A 19360-nucleotide genomic window follows, 5' to 3' on the forward strand; every position below is an offset into this window, starting at 1 on the left:
CCTCCTGGAGCTGGGCTCATTTTACAGCAGATTGCCACAGCTCACTCATCCTCTTCTGGCCCCAGTGTCCTCACAACAGACTGCAGCAAATCAGCCAGCCCAGCCAATGGTTCAGCTTCCCCTTGCTTTGGGGCTCGTTTTTTGTTGCTTGGCTCTTCCACCTCAGAGCTGTTTAGATGCTGTCTGGCTGCAACCTCCATGGGCAGGCTGACTAAATTCTCCAGCTGCTTCCTTTCCTGTGTGGAGCAGCCTTAACCAGGCCAAGCCGTTCTCACAGTCCCTGTGCATGCCGTGCCGTGAGGATGCTCTGCCTTTTGCCGTGGCAGGGCAGTTACAGCCATCTCCCTTTTGTGGTGCAAGAAGTTTGTGATTCAGCCTAAAAACCAAATTAATTCTGAAGTGCGCTCAGGCTTCTTGCCCATCTCCTGAGCTCTCCAGTCTGGTTCTTTAAAATCCTTTTTTTTTCCCCCTGGTTAATGTTCCCCTCACTCTTGTATCTGGGGGGGACAGGAAGGTGGGATCATTTGATTTCCTCCCCCCAGCACACACACACACTTCATGTAGCTTTGGTTTATGTGTAATCCCCCTGCCAGGTGCCTGGCCTCCAGCCTATTGTAAAGCCGTCTGCTGTTGGGATGTTAACCCTCATGGAATACAACCTAGCTCAACTTTGTGAAGCTGCACACAAGTTTCCATGTCCCTCTGCTGCTTTTTCATGTGTTAGTGTGTTAGGCAATCAAACCTGTATCCCAAAGGATCAAGGAGCACGCTGCAAGCCTCACTCACTGCTGAAATGTAGCTGCCTCTGGGGTGGAACACACTGCCCTCTTTTCTGTCCTATAACCAAAAGGTTTGTCCTGCGCATGTCATTTTCACGGGGTGCTTTGGTTTCAGTTGTCTCCCTCCAAAGAATTCGCTCAGGAAGGAGGGGTGCAGAATGGCCTGGGGCAGCGTGCTTTCGCTGGGAACCATGCGCTGCCAGCAGCGAGACTTGCTGTGCGGGAGGAGGTGCCACACCAGCACTGCCAGGCTTTGTCGACACCTGGGAGTTGCGCCGGTTTAACTGAAGGTGTGAGGTTAAACCAGCGCACCTTGGAGTGCAGCAGCCCGCACACTCTCTGTGAGGAGAGCAAAACGAAGCTGCTTTGAGCCTGTGGCTGGGGGCAGGGCTGTATTTCCTGCTCTCCCCTTTCTACTCTTTGCCCTTTAGAGCGAAAGAAACAAAAGATCTGTCTCTGCTGTGTGTGGGGCATAGTTCTGTGCCTGGTGCACCTCTTCTTCAGCCCTTCGACCCTCAGCACTCTGTCCTCTGCGGAACAGACAGCTGGCTGTGTTCATTCCAGTGCACGTCACTGGAGTCCCAGCAGCTTTACCTTTGTTCTTTCTTGGTCTTGACTTAAAATAAGTCATTCTTCCAGAGGGGGTGCGAGGATGGTGTGGGGGATTCTCAGTCACATGGGGCACCAGGGATGAAATGTTCAGGAAAGACTTTTTTGTTGCTGGTGGAGCTGCTGCTCTTCTCTGGCATTGGGAGATTTAATGCAGGCACTTGCGTTTATATGCTGGTTACACTGGCTTGGTGGCAGCTGCAGGTGGGGCCTGACTACCCGTTTCTCTGTCACCAGGTCATCATTGAAAGATACAAGGGGGAGAAGCAGCTGCCTGTGCTGGATAAGACCAAATTTCTAGTCCCTGACCATGTGAATATGAGTGAATTGGTAAAAATTATCCGGTAAGTGAAACAGCCCAAAGTAAATGCGTCACCAGAGCATCCCCCTCTGCGTACCTCCAGTTGTGTGACCTGCGGGGGGTTGGCCATGCTGGGATGGGGGCAGTAGGCACTGTGCACCAATGTGCCAGCAGGGAGAAGGGGACAAGCTGCCGTGCTGTCTCCAGGTGATGAAGGGATTCTGAGCATGGTGCTGAGCTCAGGCTGCGTGGTCATCACCTTCCACAAGGAAGCAACTTGTCTGTTGCATGCTGCAAAGGGCTCCGGCTACACTAAAGCACCAGCATCGTCCTCCTTTCGTGTCCATCCTGCGGCTGGGGGTGCCTGTGCTTAGCATCCAGTAGCTGAGCTAGGAGCAAAGCCACCATGGCGCCTTGTTCTGACCAGTTCCTGGCCCTTTGCTGTCAGCTGTTTCCCTTTGGGGCCTTGCTCTGCTCCAGCCCACGCTCTGGGACATCAGAGCACGAGGTCTTCCTTTGCGGGGGTCTCAGGAGAGCAGCATGGGGCTGGGAGAGCCTTATTTCACCCCAGCCTGCACTGATGGTACATGGTTGGCTCTCTGGTGACTGAGGTGGGATCAGACAGGGAGAGCTGGCCCCAGGTCACCGAGGGAGTTGATTTCTGAGCCAGGACTGGAACCTGGGAGTTGCTGGCTTCCCCCTGCAGATTCTTGGGCACTGTCTTGCTTGGAAAGCCCCTGGGGATGGTATGAGGGGGGCTGCCCAGGGTGAAGCAGGAGCAGCTGAGACTGGGATGGGTCTGTCAGGAGGCAGGAAGGGCTTGGGGGGCAGGGAATGTTTTTGGGTCAGGAGCTGCTGACCTGCTGAAAAATCAGACGGGGCACATAAGAAGGAAATGCAAAAAAAAGCAAAACTCCCCCAGAACAAATGGCCTCACTGACACAGTCCCAGCAGAGAACCAGGAGTAAGATGACACTCCCCTCATTCCTCTCCCATCCCAGCCCGAGAGCCTGGGTGGGGCCAGGGCTCATAGATTTTGTGGGCCCCCCCTTGCTGTGGGGTGGGGTGAAAAATGAGGGGTTCATTGTGGGGTTGCCAGGAAGTGGGCTCGGGGTGTGGGGCCTGGTAAGAGGGAGGATGTAGGAAGAGGCTTGGGGTCTGGGAGGGTGGTAAGGTGCAGGAGCACACTAGGCATGGATGGGTGATCTGGACAGGGTGGGGTACAGGAGGGGGCTGAGGCCAGGTGGTCTGTGGCGGGGGTGAAGGAGTGAGGGTGGGTTGGGAGGTCTGGGCGGGAGCAGGGTTCAAGAGTAGGCTGGGGTGTGGGTCTGGGTGATGGGAGGCACTTACCTGCCACAGCTCCCTGGGGGCACATGGGATGTCACTGCTGTGCTGCCTCCCCAGCCACTCCTCGTTCGATGTAACCACCCTCTCCTCCCTCTCTTGCCCTAAGGCGTCGTCTGCAGCTGAACCCTACCCAGGCCTTCTTCCTGCTGGTGAACCAGCACAGCATGGTGAGCGTGTCTACCCCCATCTCGGAGATCTACGAGCAGGAGAAGGATGAGGATGGCTTCCTCTACATGGTCTACGCCTCGCAGGAGACCTTCGGCTACTGAGACGGACGCACAGCACACGAGGACAAACTGAAACTGTTGCACACGGGCCCCACCCCCTCCCCCCGGGAAGATGACATGGCCAGAGGCTGACAGTGCAAAGAGCCATGCGGACACCCACCCCCACCCCCATATCGACTCTATCCCGGTAAAGGCACAGACAGAGCTAGTGTGGTGTGTTTGTTACGCTTCCCCTCCCTTGGCATAGTTGTCCCCCTCCCCCAGCGTACAGTACTCGTCCCTCACTCCACCACCTCCTCAGCAGGAACTTCAGCTGCTCTCACTGTACTTGGTGGGTGTGTTTGTTCTTAGCCTCATGCCAAATCAGCTGGGGCAGGTGGTGGGGAGCTGAAGAAGGGGGCATCAATTTGACCAGTAGTGGGGTTAGGGTCTGTCCTCTGAAAATCTAACGGAAGGCAGGAAGCCTGCAAAAACCAAGCCAACAAACAAAATCATTGCTCTTGAGTTTTAATTGATTTTAATTACACGCATATCAAATCCTTGGTGCTACCGAGTAGGTGTAGGCGTCTCTAGGACTGTGGATACTGTATATCCGTTAGATTTATTTTGTTATTATTGGTTTTTATTTTTTAATGGGGAGGATAATTTGTCTGTATTCTGTAGATAAATAAACTGAGCTTCTTTGCACTTTAAAATGTAGCAGAGTGGAGTTAGCCTAATTTATACAGCTCTGACACATACAGCATTGCTTCTCTGGCAACTTTTGGACCTTGATTTCCTTCGTTTTGTTTTTTAAAACCAGTTCCAGTCTCCCCTCCCACCTCTCTGCATTGCATGTGGTGGTCTGGTCCCCCCTGGGGCAGAGACTCTATTTGAGGAATGTATTGATTTACATTTTCCCCCTTTTTCATGTACTAAACCAAAAAAAAATGTATATGACCCATTCCCTCAGTTAAATCTATAGAAAGGTCTAAATACGTGCAAATAAATATGAATTCAAGTCACAGCTCGCACGAATGTTCTTTTGCCCTTTCATTCGTCATCACTGTGAGTTTCCGCAAGCAGTTGGTTGAAGGGATGGTCCAAACCTATGGTATTAGTGTTGGATTTAAACCAGGCTGTTGATATCCAAAGTCTGGACCGCTTCCCCAGCCTGTGTGCTCAAAGGAGTGTTGCCTAGGAAACAAACACAACACTGCACTTGGGCCTGGATTCTATTCCTGGCTCTACCACTGGCCAGCTGGATGAGCTTGAGCCAGTCGCTTCACTGACTTGTGCCTCAGTTTCCCCATCTGTAAAATGGGGTAATGATCCTGCCCTCCTTTGTAAAATAGTGTGACACCCACTACTGAAAAATGCTCTGTACCTGCTGAGGATTATGCATGTTTCTCCCGTGCTCAGTTCTGTGGAGTCCCCTCCTGAACCAAGCTGTTCAGCTGCATTGGCATCGGCCAAGAGGAGAGAAGGCCTGTGGGCAGTGGGGGATGGAAGTGAACTTGCACCTTGTTTAACCTTGCTTGCTGCAGCAGATTCATGTAGGATGGTCTGAATTTGCTGCAGCAGTGGGGCCTGATTCTTCTCCCACTGGGCTCAGGCAGAAGTAACTACTGAAATCACTGGAGTTACCCTGGTATGAGAGGAGGATTGGGCCCAGAGAGAAGGTAGTTTGGACTTTTTTCTCAGGCAGGAGTGGTGCCCAGAATATGCTAGGGCTCAGCCCCCTCCTAGTTTGAGGCCCTGCCTTCCCTCCAGCCAGGGCTGGGTTGCATTGCTTCCCTTGAAAGGCAGTTTTGGGTTCTGCTGATGGTGACAGCTCACTGCTTGGAAGCATCATTTAATGCTCAGCCTAACAGAACCCTTCTTTAAAAAATTGCCATCCTGCACCCAGCCTGTGCTTGCAAAACTTACACAGGCCACCAGAGAAGTTCAACTCCAGGGAGAAACTGGGGTAAAGACTCCAATCCCCACAGTGGTTTGCAATTACTTTGAGGATGTTTCCCATTTCCAATTCTCTCGTCTCAGCTCTGCTGGGAAGAGGGTGTAGCTGTGGGGTGAGTCCTACTGTTACTGGAGCTCTTCCCCCTAATCTTTAACTGCTGGTCCCCTTTCCCTGTGACTAGTGCCACCTTCTACTGCTGCTCCTACCATCGCTAAACAAGGGCAGAGTAATACCCGTCTAAGGCTTATTCCTTTCCCTGCTGGCTGCAGAATGCCAATGCCAGAGGTGAGGTTCTGTCTGGCTTGAAATCGTGATTTTGAGGACTCGTTCAGTGTTCAGAGCTGGCAACATTCAGCGAGGAGCTGAGTGGTGGTACGGGGAGGCTTGGAGTGGGTAAGTCTGATCATTGTAATGTGCCATTAGGGGAGCCCCGAGCCGGAGCAGGAGGGCCCATGGAGGTACTAGTGGGTGTCAGGTTGTAGCTTGACAGGTTTCCCTGTAACTAGATGTGCTAGCCCCTTAAAGCATGAAGCTTAAATGCTGCCAGCCCACCCTGCTGGGCAGGGTCCTTCACCAACACGCCCACCCCCCGCGGTGTTTCCAAGCCCTGGCTTATGTCAGCTTAAATCATTCCTCTCCTGCCGGCCAACGCTTCTGTCTGGGTAGAGACTGTCCCTCCTGTCACCGCCGCACCCGGCCCTGGAGCCATCTGTGAGGCAGTCACAGCGCTTGGAACCTAGGGCGGCTGCACGGGCCTCTTCGCCGAGCCTCGGCCCCCGCCAGCAGCAGCAGCCTGGGCAGCCCCACGCGGTACCGGCCTCCCGCCCCCCTATTGTATTACAGCGTCACGTGGGCTTTCCCAGCACGCCCTATTGGCCAGGGCTCGCCGCCGGTCGTTCTCCCCGCCCCAAAGCTTTGTTGTCTCGCGCCCTGGGGTGCGGGCGGCTCAGTCTCTAGCTGTGTAGCCTCCTTGTCGGGCCATTAACGACACCGTTCGGGCGTCCTGCGCCTCCCACCAGCCCCAGCTATTCCTGCCCACCTGCTCCCGGCCGGTGGAGGGCCCCAGGCTTGTTCCTCTCCTTCGCCCACTCTTCCAGCTGTACTGGAGCATGAGCAGCCCCTAACCCAGCGGGTGCAGCAGTGCGCGGTGTGGTAGCCAGCGTCCCAGCTACAAGGGAGCTGGGGGTGCAGGAGGGGCCGGGGCGATGGACTGGCCCAGCTGCTGGAGCCCGAGCCAAGAGTTCACACTCCGGTGCTGGTGAGTGGCGCTGCGTGGGTGTGGCGGCTGGGCCAGAAGCGGCTGCAAGCGCAGCCCGCCAGGCTCCGCTCTCGCTGGGGCCATTCGCTCTCGTGCGTTGCCTTTAACTACCGCCCTGTGGTCACTCATTCACCCGCCCTTCAAATCCGTGTCCGTGCCGGCCGCGTGGGTGAGCCCCACCCAGCCCAGGTCCAGCAGCAGTGCTGGGAATTCACACGGGCTGAAGTGATGTTAAAGGCAATTCCACACACACACACACACACACACACACCCCCGGGCTCCCTGAGTGTGCCGGGGGGGGCACGACTGTTTGCACAATTGGGTCAAAGCTGCCACGTTACAAAACTGCCCCCCCCCGGGTGACTGGTTGGGTGTTGCAGCAAGAACAAGCCAGGGGCTCAGCGGGTTCCCCAGCTGCGCACGCGCACAGCCCCCCCCCCCATTACAGTACAGGGAACCCGCGATTTAACCGCCTTCGGACATAGCGGACGCTGCCCGCCCCCGTAGAGCTGCGCTGGTGGGGAGCGGCCGGCGGCTGTAGGGGGCCGCAGAAGCTCTCTTGCCCCAGCCCCGTGTGTGGCCTTCGCGTGGGCGGCTGGGAGCTGGAGGCGCCGCCGTGCCCGGAGCCGCGGGAGGTGGAAGGAGCCCGGCCGGCGGCAGCTCCTCGCCTGGTGATGGGGAGCTGGAGAGGGAGGTGGGCGGGAAGTGAGGGGGGGGCAGAGGACAGGAGTGAGTGGTGGGCTGGGAAGGTCAGTGCAGCCTCACACAGTATTACCCATTCAGAGATACCAGATACCCCGTCCCTCCCATTAGCCCATTACAGCGGGGGGTTACTGTGGTTGTCCCAAAGGCGCAGGCGGTGCCATCCTGCCCTGCTTTGCCTGCCCCTCATTTGCTGGCCTCTCCCTGGCACATCATTGCGCGCATGCCAGTACCCACGGGCTGCTGCCCGGCTCTCCCCCTGCGGCTGAGCCTGTGCTCTTGGCTAGAGCTGGTTCAGCTCGGCCCCAGAAGGGTCAGTCCAGCGTCTTTCCCTCTTACAGCCCCTCGGCTCCCTGAGCTCCTTTGTGCAGCCTGGCCCTTGGTCGGTGCTCTGGTGTGCAGCCAAACCGCGGGGGGGGAGCTTAGCTCACATGGCAAAGGCCTGTGCTCTCTTTGCTATGGCGGAGCTGGCGGAATAGCGTGCCCAGAGTGCCTCCCATTCAGTCACACCACAGCCCAGTGGCAACCACACCAACATACAGTGTTTGTCCAACTGTTCCTTTGAATGATTTTCAAAGCAATTGAGGGCACAAGCTCTGGTTATGGCAAAGCGCAGCTTTTGATCAGCCAGCCACTGGGCAGCTGCTCCCTGACACCCAGCAGCTCACAAAGCCAGGCAGGCATGTGGGCAAGCGAGGGACACATGGTACTTTGTTGGGCTTGCTGCAGCAGCTTTGGGAGTTGAGGAGCAGGATCTGTCCCTGCTGCAGCCTTGAGCTCCTGCGTGGGGCTTAACAGGAACCTGCATGGCTTAGCAGGAACTTCGCATCCAGCTCATAGGCACCTGCTCACCCCACGCCTGGATGTGACAGTACCACACGGTTGGGCCAGTTCCCTTCCTGCCAAACAGCACAGCCTCTGGGCTCCTTCCTTAACCACGGCTGAAGGCAGTCCAGGTCTTGGAACAAGAAGAATTCTGCTTTAAACAGGAAACAGCTCTGACCATTGGCATTTCCCTCTTAAGCACAAACAACGCTCCCACCAATTTTTCCCACCCATGTGCGGAATAAATGTTGTTCTGCACGCCAAGGCATGTGCAGATGAGCACCACTAATAGAAACAGACTCTGCCCTGTGTGGGTATCATGGGTGCTCTGCTAAAAAGCTGGGCAGCACCTGAATCTCTGCTGGGTGGCTGCCCAAGCGCTTAGCTTCCAGGGAACACTGAACACTAACCCCCTGCGATGGCTGGGAGCAGAGGGTATGGAGCCCCTCAGCTTCCCAGCACCACGGCTGCACAGAGACTGAAACAGCATTTCAGACGTGCATGTTTATTTTCCACATTGTGACCCCCCTTGCCCACAGGATAGCTGGTCCTGTGTGCCCTTCTCCAACCAGGAGCCCAGCTCTCATGGAGGCAGCTGGCTGTTGCATGCAGCAGAGGGGACTCAGCCCAAACCCACTCACCTGCCAAAGCGTCAACAGTAGTGCAATAAGGCAAGAGTTTGTCTCTTTCTTACACAGAGACATTTGAGCAACTGCTCAATCAGCCATCAAACGGGAGCGACAGGCTCAGAGCCTGTAAGGGGGCCTGGTGTGTGTGATCCTCTCCATCATTCTCTGCTGAACAGGCTCAGTTCACAAGCCAAATAATGAAAGCTGCCCTGCACGCCCTCCTGGGATACAAGAGCTGAGCTGGGGTCTCCCTGACTAGCACTGCCAGCACCAAAGCCATGGACCTGGCTCGGCTCGTGCTTGGTTTCTTGTAGCTGTGTCAGGCCTGCAGCATTAGTGGCAGAAGCAAACTTGCCTTGGTCCCTCACGTGGGGGGGTCTGCCCCACAGGGGCCAGGCTGGGTGCCATTTTTGCACAGTCCATTTTAATGCTGTGCTAGGTGTGAGGGACAAGGCTGGGGGAACGTCTCTCCTAGCCCAGGCACTCGCTGGAAAAGCAGGAAGAGGCTTGTGCCCATTGGGATTGGTTAGGCCCAGAGAGGAACTCTCCCTCCTACCAGTTTCCCTGAGTGGAGCAGCTCCATGGTCTAATCACAAGCCCCAAACAGGGGGGTGGGATGTGCCCAGGGAAGCAAAGCCCTGAGCTGCTGTCCGTACCCCCCGGTAGCTGCCGGGACTCAAACAGCAATGTTGTGTTGGGTCTATTAGTTGGTCTATTCCTGAAAGCTCCCAGTGTTGCTGAGCAGCTTCCCGAGTGCAGGTCTGTTTGCCTTTGAAGGGGAACCAGCGGCCTATCCACACCCCTCCCTCCTCCTGCCAGGTGAGCTCACTTCCCTTCCCCTTCCACCTTGTATTTCACAACCCGCCCACTGCCTCATGCTAGGGAAAGCCAAGGGCTTGTCCCCCCATGCACGGCAGGAGCTGTCCCCTGTGTCCCCTGGGTCAGACACATGGACCCACAACGACAGAATGAGGAACAGTGTCAGTCAGTCACAGCCAAGCCCCAGCTCTTGCTGCCTGCCAAGCAGGCATGGTGCTGAGGAAAGCAATAGAGGAGGAGGAACAAAAGCCGATGGAGAGAATTCCAGCAGCAAGCATGTCCAGACAGAGAAACACACCTCCAGGAGCAGTCCTCAGAAATGATGTTAATGGTTTATGGCCTCAACTCGCCAGGGCTGAGATGTAGCACTGACCTCACAGTGCAGCCCCCTGCTCCAGGCCCAGCTGGACTGCCCTGAACTGATGCTTGGTGTCCCAGCAGGAAGCACAGCTGAAGGGAGAAGGGAGGTGTTTCCACAGAGGCCACATGGTCCCAGCAGCAGCAGTTTTCAGCCAGTTCTTCCGGCCTTTGCACAGAATTCAACATCACTGCAATAAGGGTGCTCTCCTTCAAACCTCAGCCCTTTCCTCCTGCCCCATGGGAAACATCCCACCAGGCAGACGTCTCTCAGGGAACCCTCCCACCCACCCGCAGCCTTGCATGTCTCTTGAAGTCCTCTCCCAAGTCAGGTTGACTATTTCAGAACCAGCATGGCCTCTGTCCCATCTTTCCTGGTCAGGTGGAGCCCGTGAGTGAGGTAGTACTGGCGCCGGAGGAAGGCGTAGAAATAATCCGAGATGAGCAGGATCTGCAGCAGTGAAAGGTACAGCTTGTAAGTGACACATCAGCTCAGTGACAAAGCTCACTTTCCCATCACACCACCCACCCCATCGCCAATTCACAGTAGCAACACAACCCCATCTGACCTCTCCCAGCACAGAGCTCTGTGCTCACTGCTTCCCATGGGTTTACTTCAAACTCGGAGCACTCCCGAGCGGCTGTTCTATTCTGATGGGGCAAGACCCTGGGAAGCACTGGGAGAAAAGCCACAGACGCTTGGGGTTGAAGGCAAAAGGAAATGAGACGGAAGCTTTTGGAAATTCAGTGCTCCCATACTCATTGTACGGCCCAGTAAATCAAAGCACAGGGGTTTTTAAGGTACTGACGTGGAGTGCTGCCCACGTCCCTTTCAAACGCAGGGCCTAAGTGACTTGCCCAGGTTATTACAGCAAGCCCACGGCACAGCAGGAAAAAGCCCACAGGAGTTCTTGGCTCTGGCCACTAGGCTGTCCTGCCTCCCAACCGGATCTCTGCTATGTAGTGAGGCCCCATTGTGCTGGGTCCACTACAAGTGTGCGTGAAAACTCAGAAGCTGCTTCAATGAATTGGGGGGCAGGACTGAACTCCAATGTCAGGAAGAGCTTGTTTGCTGTAACTGCCAATGTGGGCAGCTCCCTCAACAGGTACGGAGCTTCAGTGAGTGGAAACTTGTCCAAGTATACAGGGGTCCCAGTCACTGGAACTACAGCCCTACCAGATTCACAGCCTTGCAGAACTTGTCACAGACCATGAAATCCCGTGTCCTGTGCAATCCAGCCTTGTGGGCTTTTACCGTCTCCTACACCACGCAGACCAGTGTTTCCCAAGCTGGGAGTCCTGACCTAGATGGGAATTGCAGGGGGATCACCAGGTTATTTTTAGGAAGGTCACAGTATTGACACCCAGGCTTCTACACTGCCTGGAGAGTAGAGGTTGAAATGTTGGCTGGGTGCCCAGCCCTGAAGGCAGCGGCCCACCAGGAGCAGCCCTGAAATAAGGGTGGGACCTATATAGTCCTTACTTCTGTACTGCTGCTGTCAGAGCTGGCTGGCCAGAGAGTGGCAGTTTCCAATCCCTTCTAGATTCTTTTTAGGTCAGGACCCCGACAATTAACACACCCTGATACTTCAGAGCTAAGTATCTGCAGTCATGAAATTTATCATTTTTTAAATCCTGTGACCATGAAATTGAACAAAATGGACTGTGAATTTCGAAGGAGCCTGACCCTAACAACGGAATGCAGCTTGCACCTCCAAAACCAGCACCCTCTCGACCAGCAACATCTGTTGTCCAGTAGGACCCTGGATACTCACAGATGAGAGCCTGGAGTGGAAGGGCAGCCTGCGGCCAGAGCCCTGTGGAGCCCGCTGCAGCAAGGGGCCAGAGCCCCGGGGATGCCAGAGTTTGAGCCCCCTCAGCAGTCAGGGGCTGGAGCCACACTGCAGCCAATGGGAGTCCAGTCCAGGGCTGGAGCCTGGGAGCACCAGGCCAGGGAGGGAGCCCTGCTTCAACCCCAGCAAGCCCACGACTGGGACTGGAGCCTCATGCACAGGTAAGACTAGAGCCCAGCTGCAGGCCTAGCTGGGGCTGGAGCTCCACGTGCAGAATGAGTGGGAACCCTGCTGGAGCCCCATGGCAGCAGTGCAGGGGCTGAGGCCAGAGGCCCACAGCAGGGAGGCGAGAGGAAGGAAGCCAAAGCAGGAGCTTTGGGTCCCAACCATGGCGGACGAGGGAGGTGCGACCCATAGCCACGTTTCACGGCAGCAAAGCACTTCCTGAGCAGTCATTAAACTACACAGTGAAGTCATTCAGGGTGGAGTCTCTCCTGACAGCTGTCTGGACCAAGGAGCAGAGGCAGGAAGGGGGCAACACTGGCAGCTGGTTGATTAAATCATGTTACCAACAAAGCTAAGACTGATACCGTACAGATAGATAGTACATTGCATTCGTCAGAGGCCTGTTAATTACTGGCCATGCTGCATTCTTTCTGTCCAGTCATCCTCGTAAAGTTCCAAAACACAAGTGTGCAAAATGCATTCAAGCTTTAAACAGAAATAATTCCTGTCCTGAAGCGGGCAGCCCATTAGAAATCTGTCCTTTTAGTCTCCTTCTGGGGAGTGTGCTGGATCGGCAAGGCATCTAGAATTGCTTCGCTGTTACATTCAAGAAAACAAACTGGAATCTTTTCTTTTTCTGGTCATGCCTTCAGTTTGGTCAAGCGACGGTGTAGGATCATCCCATAGCCAACACCACTTTGTGCTGTGATGCTGTTAGAAGGTCAGGCCAGGAAGTGCTTGAATAGACTTGTGACTAGGTGCTGCAGATTTTGATGCTGGAGATGTGGGCCATGTTGGTATTGCTTCCTGCTGAGTACAGAAACAATACATCATCGACATGATGCTAGGCTGCTGCAGGTGCTGTTCAGGTCCTGATCACTTGTAACCATTGAAGGTCCCCATGGAAATCTTTAGGAAGAAATGGTTGTGAAAGTGGCCTGACTACATTCTAGCGTGGGTAATTATGTTCTGCTTTCTTTAATTCCCTTGCAGCTTCAGCAAGACACAGAATTCTTCTTCACTTGGTAACTGGTTGCATAGCATTCCTCTGTGTTATTTCTACAACTGTTTTGTGTTCTTCAGTCTCTTCTTAGGCCTGCCTTTTCCAGAGTGGAGCCCTCCCTCCTACTACCGGGTGTTATGAACATCACCAAGGGCTGGACCAACTGCACCTGGGTCAGCACTGGCTGCTGCTCATTCCATGAGCTGATCATGGGCTGAATTAAGAGGAGTGGACACTTTTTGTGATGGGGAGCCAGCAGGCTGTTTAGATTGAATTGTAAGGGGTTGAGTGCTGGAGGGAGCGGGCCTGTCCTGTCTTCCTGTCAGGGCAACAGTGTTGTTGCTTTAAACTTTATTCATGTGCCAATCAGTGCCAGCTTGAAGCTATACTCATACAACACTGAGGCTTAGCTTGATTTGTGCCTTCAAAGTCTATCTGTGCATTAAAAAGGGCTCCATTACAAATCAATACTTCCAGGAGATCCCCCACCACGCTTACCTCCGGCTCTGCGTATACTGCCGTGTGATGACTCGGCTTTCTAAGGGTGGCCACTGTGTAAAATTTGTATTCTAGATCGTGGCAATTTCCAGGCTTTTAATATAGCTGTTCCATTACTCTCCCTGTAGGATGCATCAGTGCATATTCCATGAAAAGGTGAAATCAGAAGGGAGGCAGGTGAGAAGGGGCTGTGTGACGGGATGATGTGATTGGAGTGAAAGGGGCCCTGTCACCCCCCCCAGCTGAACTGTGCAGTGCGAGGACCCTCTTGGGTCTGGCAGCCTTCTGGCTGCAGCGTCACAAGTGGGCGAACATTTGAAACCAAGAATAAAAGACCAAAAGGTCTCTGTGAGAATGCGACTGAACGGAAAGCATGCAATGGTCCTCTGCCTTTGCCATTATACATAAGACGACAGATCCAGGCAGGTACAGGCTCCCACTAGGGCATCTCCTACCCTAGCTGAGTGCTTAGGGCCTGAGTGCAGTGGAACTGAGGTGCCTCTGCCCACAGAGTCCACGTCCGGAGTTCCACGCATTCTGCCTTCGACTAAACACAGCACCATAGGGGGTGCCTGAGTCGCAGTGCAAGGGTGGAGCTGGGGGGTAACGTAGGTCAAGGCAAATGGGGAGATTACAGGGCTCCAGTGGGATGGGAAAAAGGGAGGCAGCAAGTAGGAGTCTCTGCAGCAGCCCTGAGGGCTTAGTGCCAGCCACAGAACCACTCTAGCACCTGTTTGTGACTTGAAGGGTGATGGTAATTACTTGCTTTCATTGAAGTGATGGTTGACTAATGTTCTCACTGGACACTTCAGAAATGGTGAAAATTGTTGGGGCAGTCCAACTCAAGCAGAGATATGGGTCCTTCCACAAACTAAACCCAGCCATTCCAGTGACAGGGACAATGGCTCTCTTGGTGCTGACACACACACACACACACTGAATTCTAAAGAACCACCATCTGTCCCTGATTTCTCCTACGAGCCATTGATTATGCTATTTTGATCAGTATTTTTATAGTCATCTCCCTCACTCTTAACACTGTTTGCTTTCACGCTTCAAGACTTCCCTTTATAAAATCTACTATGTTTTAACTGCATAAATAGCACATTTCTGGCTTCTCAGAAAACTTGCCCGTTTCCTACAAGGTGAAAGCCCCCACCTCCCCTGACTGCCAAAAAGTGTTAGAGGTGGGCTAATTTTTACCATGAAAAGAACTTTCAGTTCCTTCAAAGGCAGAACAAAGTCTAATTGTTCCTTATGTGAAACTGATGCAAGGCTCAATGAAGACCAGCAGTATGGAGTGGCTTAGTTACTCCTTTAAGTTTTCTGCATATAAGCTATAAATGAAAGAAGCGTGCATGGAGTTTAGGACGTCCACCTATTGTAAGACAATACTAGTTTACAAACAGGAAAAAGTAATTTGCAGGTTGCAGAAATTGTGGACAAGGGGCTAAGGCCTATGGAGATGCTGAACATGCTCAGTCCCACCGAAATAAATGGGAGCTTAATTTGACCAGGAGTTCAGCTCCAGAGGAGGAAAGGAGATTATCTGGATGCTTTTGGGTATTAACTTTCCTTTGTAGGATGCTAACGCAAGTACAAGCTTTTGCTGCCATTTTGCAGAATGGCCAGCTTTCAAACCAGGCACTTGGGATCTTTCCTCTGCTTCCACACTACCAGCTGCATATTCTGCAGCAAAAACTGGACAGAACATTAAGATGTTTTAAGTAGTCAGACGGAATACTTCTGCTTCTTATTAATGCATTAAAATCTCATGAGTGAGCTCTTGGCCGTGCAGCTCTCAGCTTGACAGGAGAGCCAGGACGCTCGTTATGATCAGTGGAGGATGAACAAAATGGACCCTGTTTCTGTGGCAGAGACAGTTATTGCTTATTTGATAATCATGCTACCAGGCATCCAGCTGTGCTGCACAAGTTGCCAATTGCATCATTTTACTTACCTGCCCTACATTGAATGTCAAAGTGATGGCATAATAAAAATTGGAATTGGCGCTTCCTGCGTAAATCCAGAGATGCCACAGCACTGGGAACAGCAGGGAGCAGACAATGAGCACGCAGGAGAGGATAAAGATGTTCCGAAGGACTGTCAGAAAAACAGAGATATTAAGAGTGTAGCTGAGCAGCTAACAAGCTCACCTGGGGATTGTGCTTTGCATGTCTATAGAGTGTCATCCAGCACTGTAGAGGCACCAATTATATGGCGAGTCTCTTGCCCAGCACAATCTTGCATAATGCTGTTTGCTACAATGCTCCCACTACTGCATTCTGTAATAAACCACCAGAGATTTTTCTTCAGAAGAATTTTGCCTGTTTAATTGTAAGATCAAACCTCCCATTTTTCAGCTGCTGCCCCTAGTGGTTTTCAAGTGCTGTTCTGATGCCAGCAAAAGCAGGAGACTTCATGACAGGAGTCGTGGGCAGAGTGTCTGTGTGATGACCCCTCTAAGGAACACACAGAGGTCCCCAGAACCCAACTGCAGGGAACTGAGAGGGGATGGAGAGCAGGGACACAGGCTGCTGCTTTGGGACAGCTGTGCTGGAGGAGCAGAGGGAAGGTTCTCCTCCCTGGGACACCACTTCTGTGCTCTTGTGCCACTGCCCAGGAGATTCAAATACCACCCAGCAGCTTAGGAGAGGGCCCACAGCTATGATTATTGTTCTACTGGTGGTGCACGTGCCTCAGTGTACATAAAATTTATTCTGCACAGGAATGGAAAAAATAGAGGAAACATCGTGCCTGAATCAAATATCATTGCAGCAAGAAGCCAGGTGTGTGAAGTGTGCTGATAAATACACTCGCCTAGGGATGGAAGAGTATGGCCAGCATCAATCATAGCCAGCACTGGACTGTGTCAGATCAGCAAGAACCAGACACAGACTTGTCCAGAGCACTGCAGATGCTTCCCAATGACCTCACTCCAGCATCCAGTCAGGGGTTGTGCTCACCATACAGAACTGCCAGAGTGATCAGCCACCGAAGGTACCCAGACCACTTTGGATTAGCCTGGAGCCAAGGGAGCTTTCAAACTGGCTGTCAGTGTTGTCATGAAGGATGCAGATCATTCACCCTTTACTGTGGTAATTCCCTATTTTATACCTAAAACAGCACCCTGCTGGACAGGGGCAACATGTGGGAGGTGTATGAGGGGTCACATGCCCCCCCCCCAGCCCTCACACACCCTGCACTCACTGAAAGTGGCACTGCCACTGCAGGAGAGGGGTGAGACCATCCTCATACTCACTGGAAGTAGTGTGGCACTTCCCTAGGGAGAGGCAGGTGGGGCAGGCCCAGGGGCAGAGCGAGTTGGGGATGGGGGGCACCACATAGCTGATGCCCCCTCTGAGGCTCACCTCCCCAATCACATCTGCAGCAGAATCATAGATGTATCGGATGAGAAAGAACCTCAACAGGCCACGGAGTCCACCTCCTGCACTCAAGGCAGGACTACGTAACAACAGATATCTAACCTGTTCTTTAAAAACCTTCACTAAGGTGCTGAAGACGCTTGTCCCTCTTCAGTAGCCACAGTCCCTTGGCTGTGTGTGCCTGGAGCTCCAGCTCACCCATGCTGAACCCACATGGTTTGGAAATGCGCTGCCTAGGTCTGGCAGGCTGGGCTGCCTAAGGGACCGAGTTTAACTGAGGGGGTTACTGGATTATATTAATCCAGGCTGTTTTATCCTCTGCCATAGTCATTCCAAGACTGGACGAGCAGCTGTCCCCAGAGTAGTAAAAGAGCCCCACCTACTCTCTTGCTATAGAGAACTGGCCAGGAGTCACTTCAGCGAAGCCCTGATTACAAGACAACCGTCAATCCCCCTTGTTAGCTCAGGATCAGCTTGGATTTTCAAAGAACACATAACTTGTAATGATTTCAAAAGGCTTCATAGAAACAACTGGAGCAGAGAGGCCAGGGTATAAGTCTTGTCCACCAACCCCTCTGGTTTAGATTACAAAAGCCAAAGGGAAACACAGATGGCATTGCTTGGCCTAACGAGGCCCCTTTGCGTTAAGACAGTAACTGCTTATTAAGCAAATTGAGGTCATGTTTGGATTAGCAGTGGACTGACTCAATCCAAACAACAGCCAGGCAGAATTGTTTGGTGTTGACTGCCAAAGTCACCCCAGACCAGTCACTTCAGGAAGCAACACAAATCTTCCTGGAATGTTACACTGCCGGGGTCATTAGTTGCTGCAACATTATCTCAGCCAACATTTAAAGTCCTCCTGAGGTGGTGTGTCATAGAATTTAAATGTGAAAATGAGCTGCAAGCTACCTGCTGATTACACCAAGTCCAGTGCTCAGGGGCTGGGAAGGGTCTTTGCGGTTTAAGAGGCTATGGAATGGCTTGGCTACACAGGGCGATTCACTCAGCGCACAGTCGGAGCATGGGAGCGTGCACACACAACATGCTAACAACTGTGAATTGTAATTTCTATTATTGTAGCACCACTGGGTTCCCAGCCTGAACGAGGAGACTAATTTTGCAGCCACTGTACAAAACACAGAGCTAACAGTGTTAGAATGGAGGGTACTAGTGATCATATTAACTGCAGGGTTGGATGATCACACACACAGGGCACAGATGATCAGAGCCATAAACTGAGCTCAGAGATACTTCCAGTCCAGTTCAAAGTTATAGCAATGACAGGATAACATTATTTTGCGCTTGTGAAGCATCCTGCATGCAAGGATCTCCAAAGGCTTTACACAAAACCAATTAATCCTCAGAACAGCTTGAGTAAGGAGGGAGGGAGAGTTGCTCACAGAAGTTATAAGATCTCCCCACACAGCACTTCATGGTTTGTATTGATTGGACTGGTTTCCTTCCAGGCAGCGGACAGTGCAGCACATAGCTGTACCGCACAGCCCCAACCCTCTTTTGGTTTCCCTAGTTTCACCCTATGGTGAAGGGTTTTCTGGCAGGCCCACTCTTAAAACACAGCCTTGGCACAACAGCACTGCTGCAGTGCTTGAGTGAGACGCTCTTCTCAGAGAGCTTCTCCCATCAGTGTCATTAAGCCACTGCCTCGAGAGACACTAGCCATGTCAGTGGGAGAAGCTCTCAGGTGAACAGAGCAACGTCTACCCTGTGTGTTAGACCAGTATAACTGTGGAGTTCAGGAGTGTGGATTTTGCATACTCCCTGTAGTGCAGAGCTGACATTAGATAAGCCCCTCACCTCAGCCACAGCAGTACACCAATCCAGTGACTGTGGAGAGGAGGGCAGAATCAAAGACAAATACTTACATCTGTAAAGATGGCTCCAGAGTGGAAGGAAGGCCATGTACAGTGCCACATCTCCCACGGTTGGGTAGGACTTGAAGATAGAAATAATGGCAAGCTGAATGAACAAGAAGAAGATGGGGTGCTCCCTAGAGGAGAAAGGAAAAAGGCAGTGACTAGATATCACAAGGGACCAGAGGAGCAACAGTTCTCGCTGGAAACAGGTGGTAAGTACACATGGACATACCACGTGCAGATGCTTAGCTACGTCTACACTACAAGATAAAGTCAATTTATTAAATTCAACTGGCTTTTACAAATTCAAAGCTGAGTATCCTCACCCCCCGACAGTCCTCACAAAGTCAACTCCGTGCTTCTCCACTTAATTGCCAAAGTTCGACTGTTGCAGTATTCCTCCGTGAATGGAAGTGTGCAGCTCAGTCAAAAGCCTGCTGGCCAAAATAATGACCTACATATGGAACTTACTTTGGTGGAAGCATTTGGTAGAGGTGGAAGAGACATATTAACAAGAATCTCTCCAATGCAGCTTTCTCTCTGTTTTACAAGCATGAGTAGTAGAAGCCATATCGGACCTAAAGAAGAGCTCTGCGTGGTTCAAAAGTTTGTTTCTCACACCAACAGGAGGTGTTCCACTCACCCTATCTGCCTTACAAGGACAAGGCAGATGTGTGTAGAAAACATCAGTAGTGTGTGTAGCTTGCGAAGAGCTGAGGCAAATTGTGTCAAGGTTTATTATAGGGTCTAGAGCCCAGTTTTTAATACAAATAAACTGGCTTTACA

At 52.6% G+C, this 19360-nt stretch overlaps 2 protein-coding genes across 2 annotated transcripts in view; one reads left to right on the top strand and one right to left on the bottom strand.

The window, feature by feature from the left end:
- MAP1LC3A (microtubule associated protein 1 light chain 3 alpha) overlaps nt 1–4269 on the top strand; it is a 36327-nt gene extending 32058 nt beyond the window's left edge. The window contains exons 3-4 of the mRNA XM_075011533.1: nt 1626–1732; nt 3143–4269. Coding sequence (XP_074867634.1) covers nt 1626–1732; nt 3143–3305 — 270 coding nt within the window. The 3' untranslated portion in view covers nt 3306–4269. The remainder of the gene's footprint in view (nt 1–1625; nt 1733–3142) is intronic.
- Nucleotides 4270–8478: 4209 nt separating this feature from the next.
- The window catches only part of PIGU (phosphatidylinositol glycan anchor biosynthesis class U), a 32754-nt gene continuing 21872 nt past the window's right edge, over nt 8479–19360 (bottom strand). Inside the window, exons 10-12 of the mRNA XM_075011596.1 lie at nt 18584–18708; nt 15272–15414; nt 8479–10243 (exon numbers count right to left, since the gene is read on the bottom strand). Of these exons, the coding sequence (XP_074867697.1) occupies nt 10130–10243; nt 15272–15414; nt 18584–18708 (382 nt within the window). The 3' untranslated portion in view covers nt 8479–10129. The remainder of the gene's footprint in view (nt 10244–15271; nt 15415–18583; nt 18709–19360) is intronic.

The sequence above is a fragment of the Carettochelys insculpta genome, chromosome 17 (genome assembly GCF_033958435.1).
Source record: "Carettochelys insculpta isolate YL-2023 chromosome 17, ASM3395843v1, whole genome shotgun sequence".
Classification (NCBI taxonomy): Eukaryota; Metazoa; Chordata; order Testudines; family Carettochelyidae; genus Carettochelys; species Carettochelys insculpta.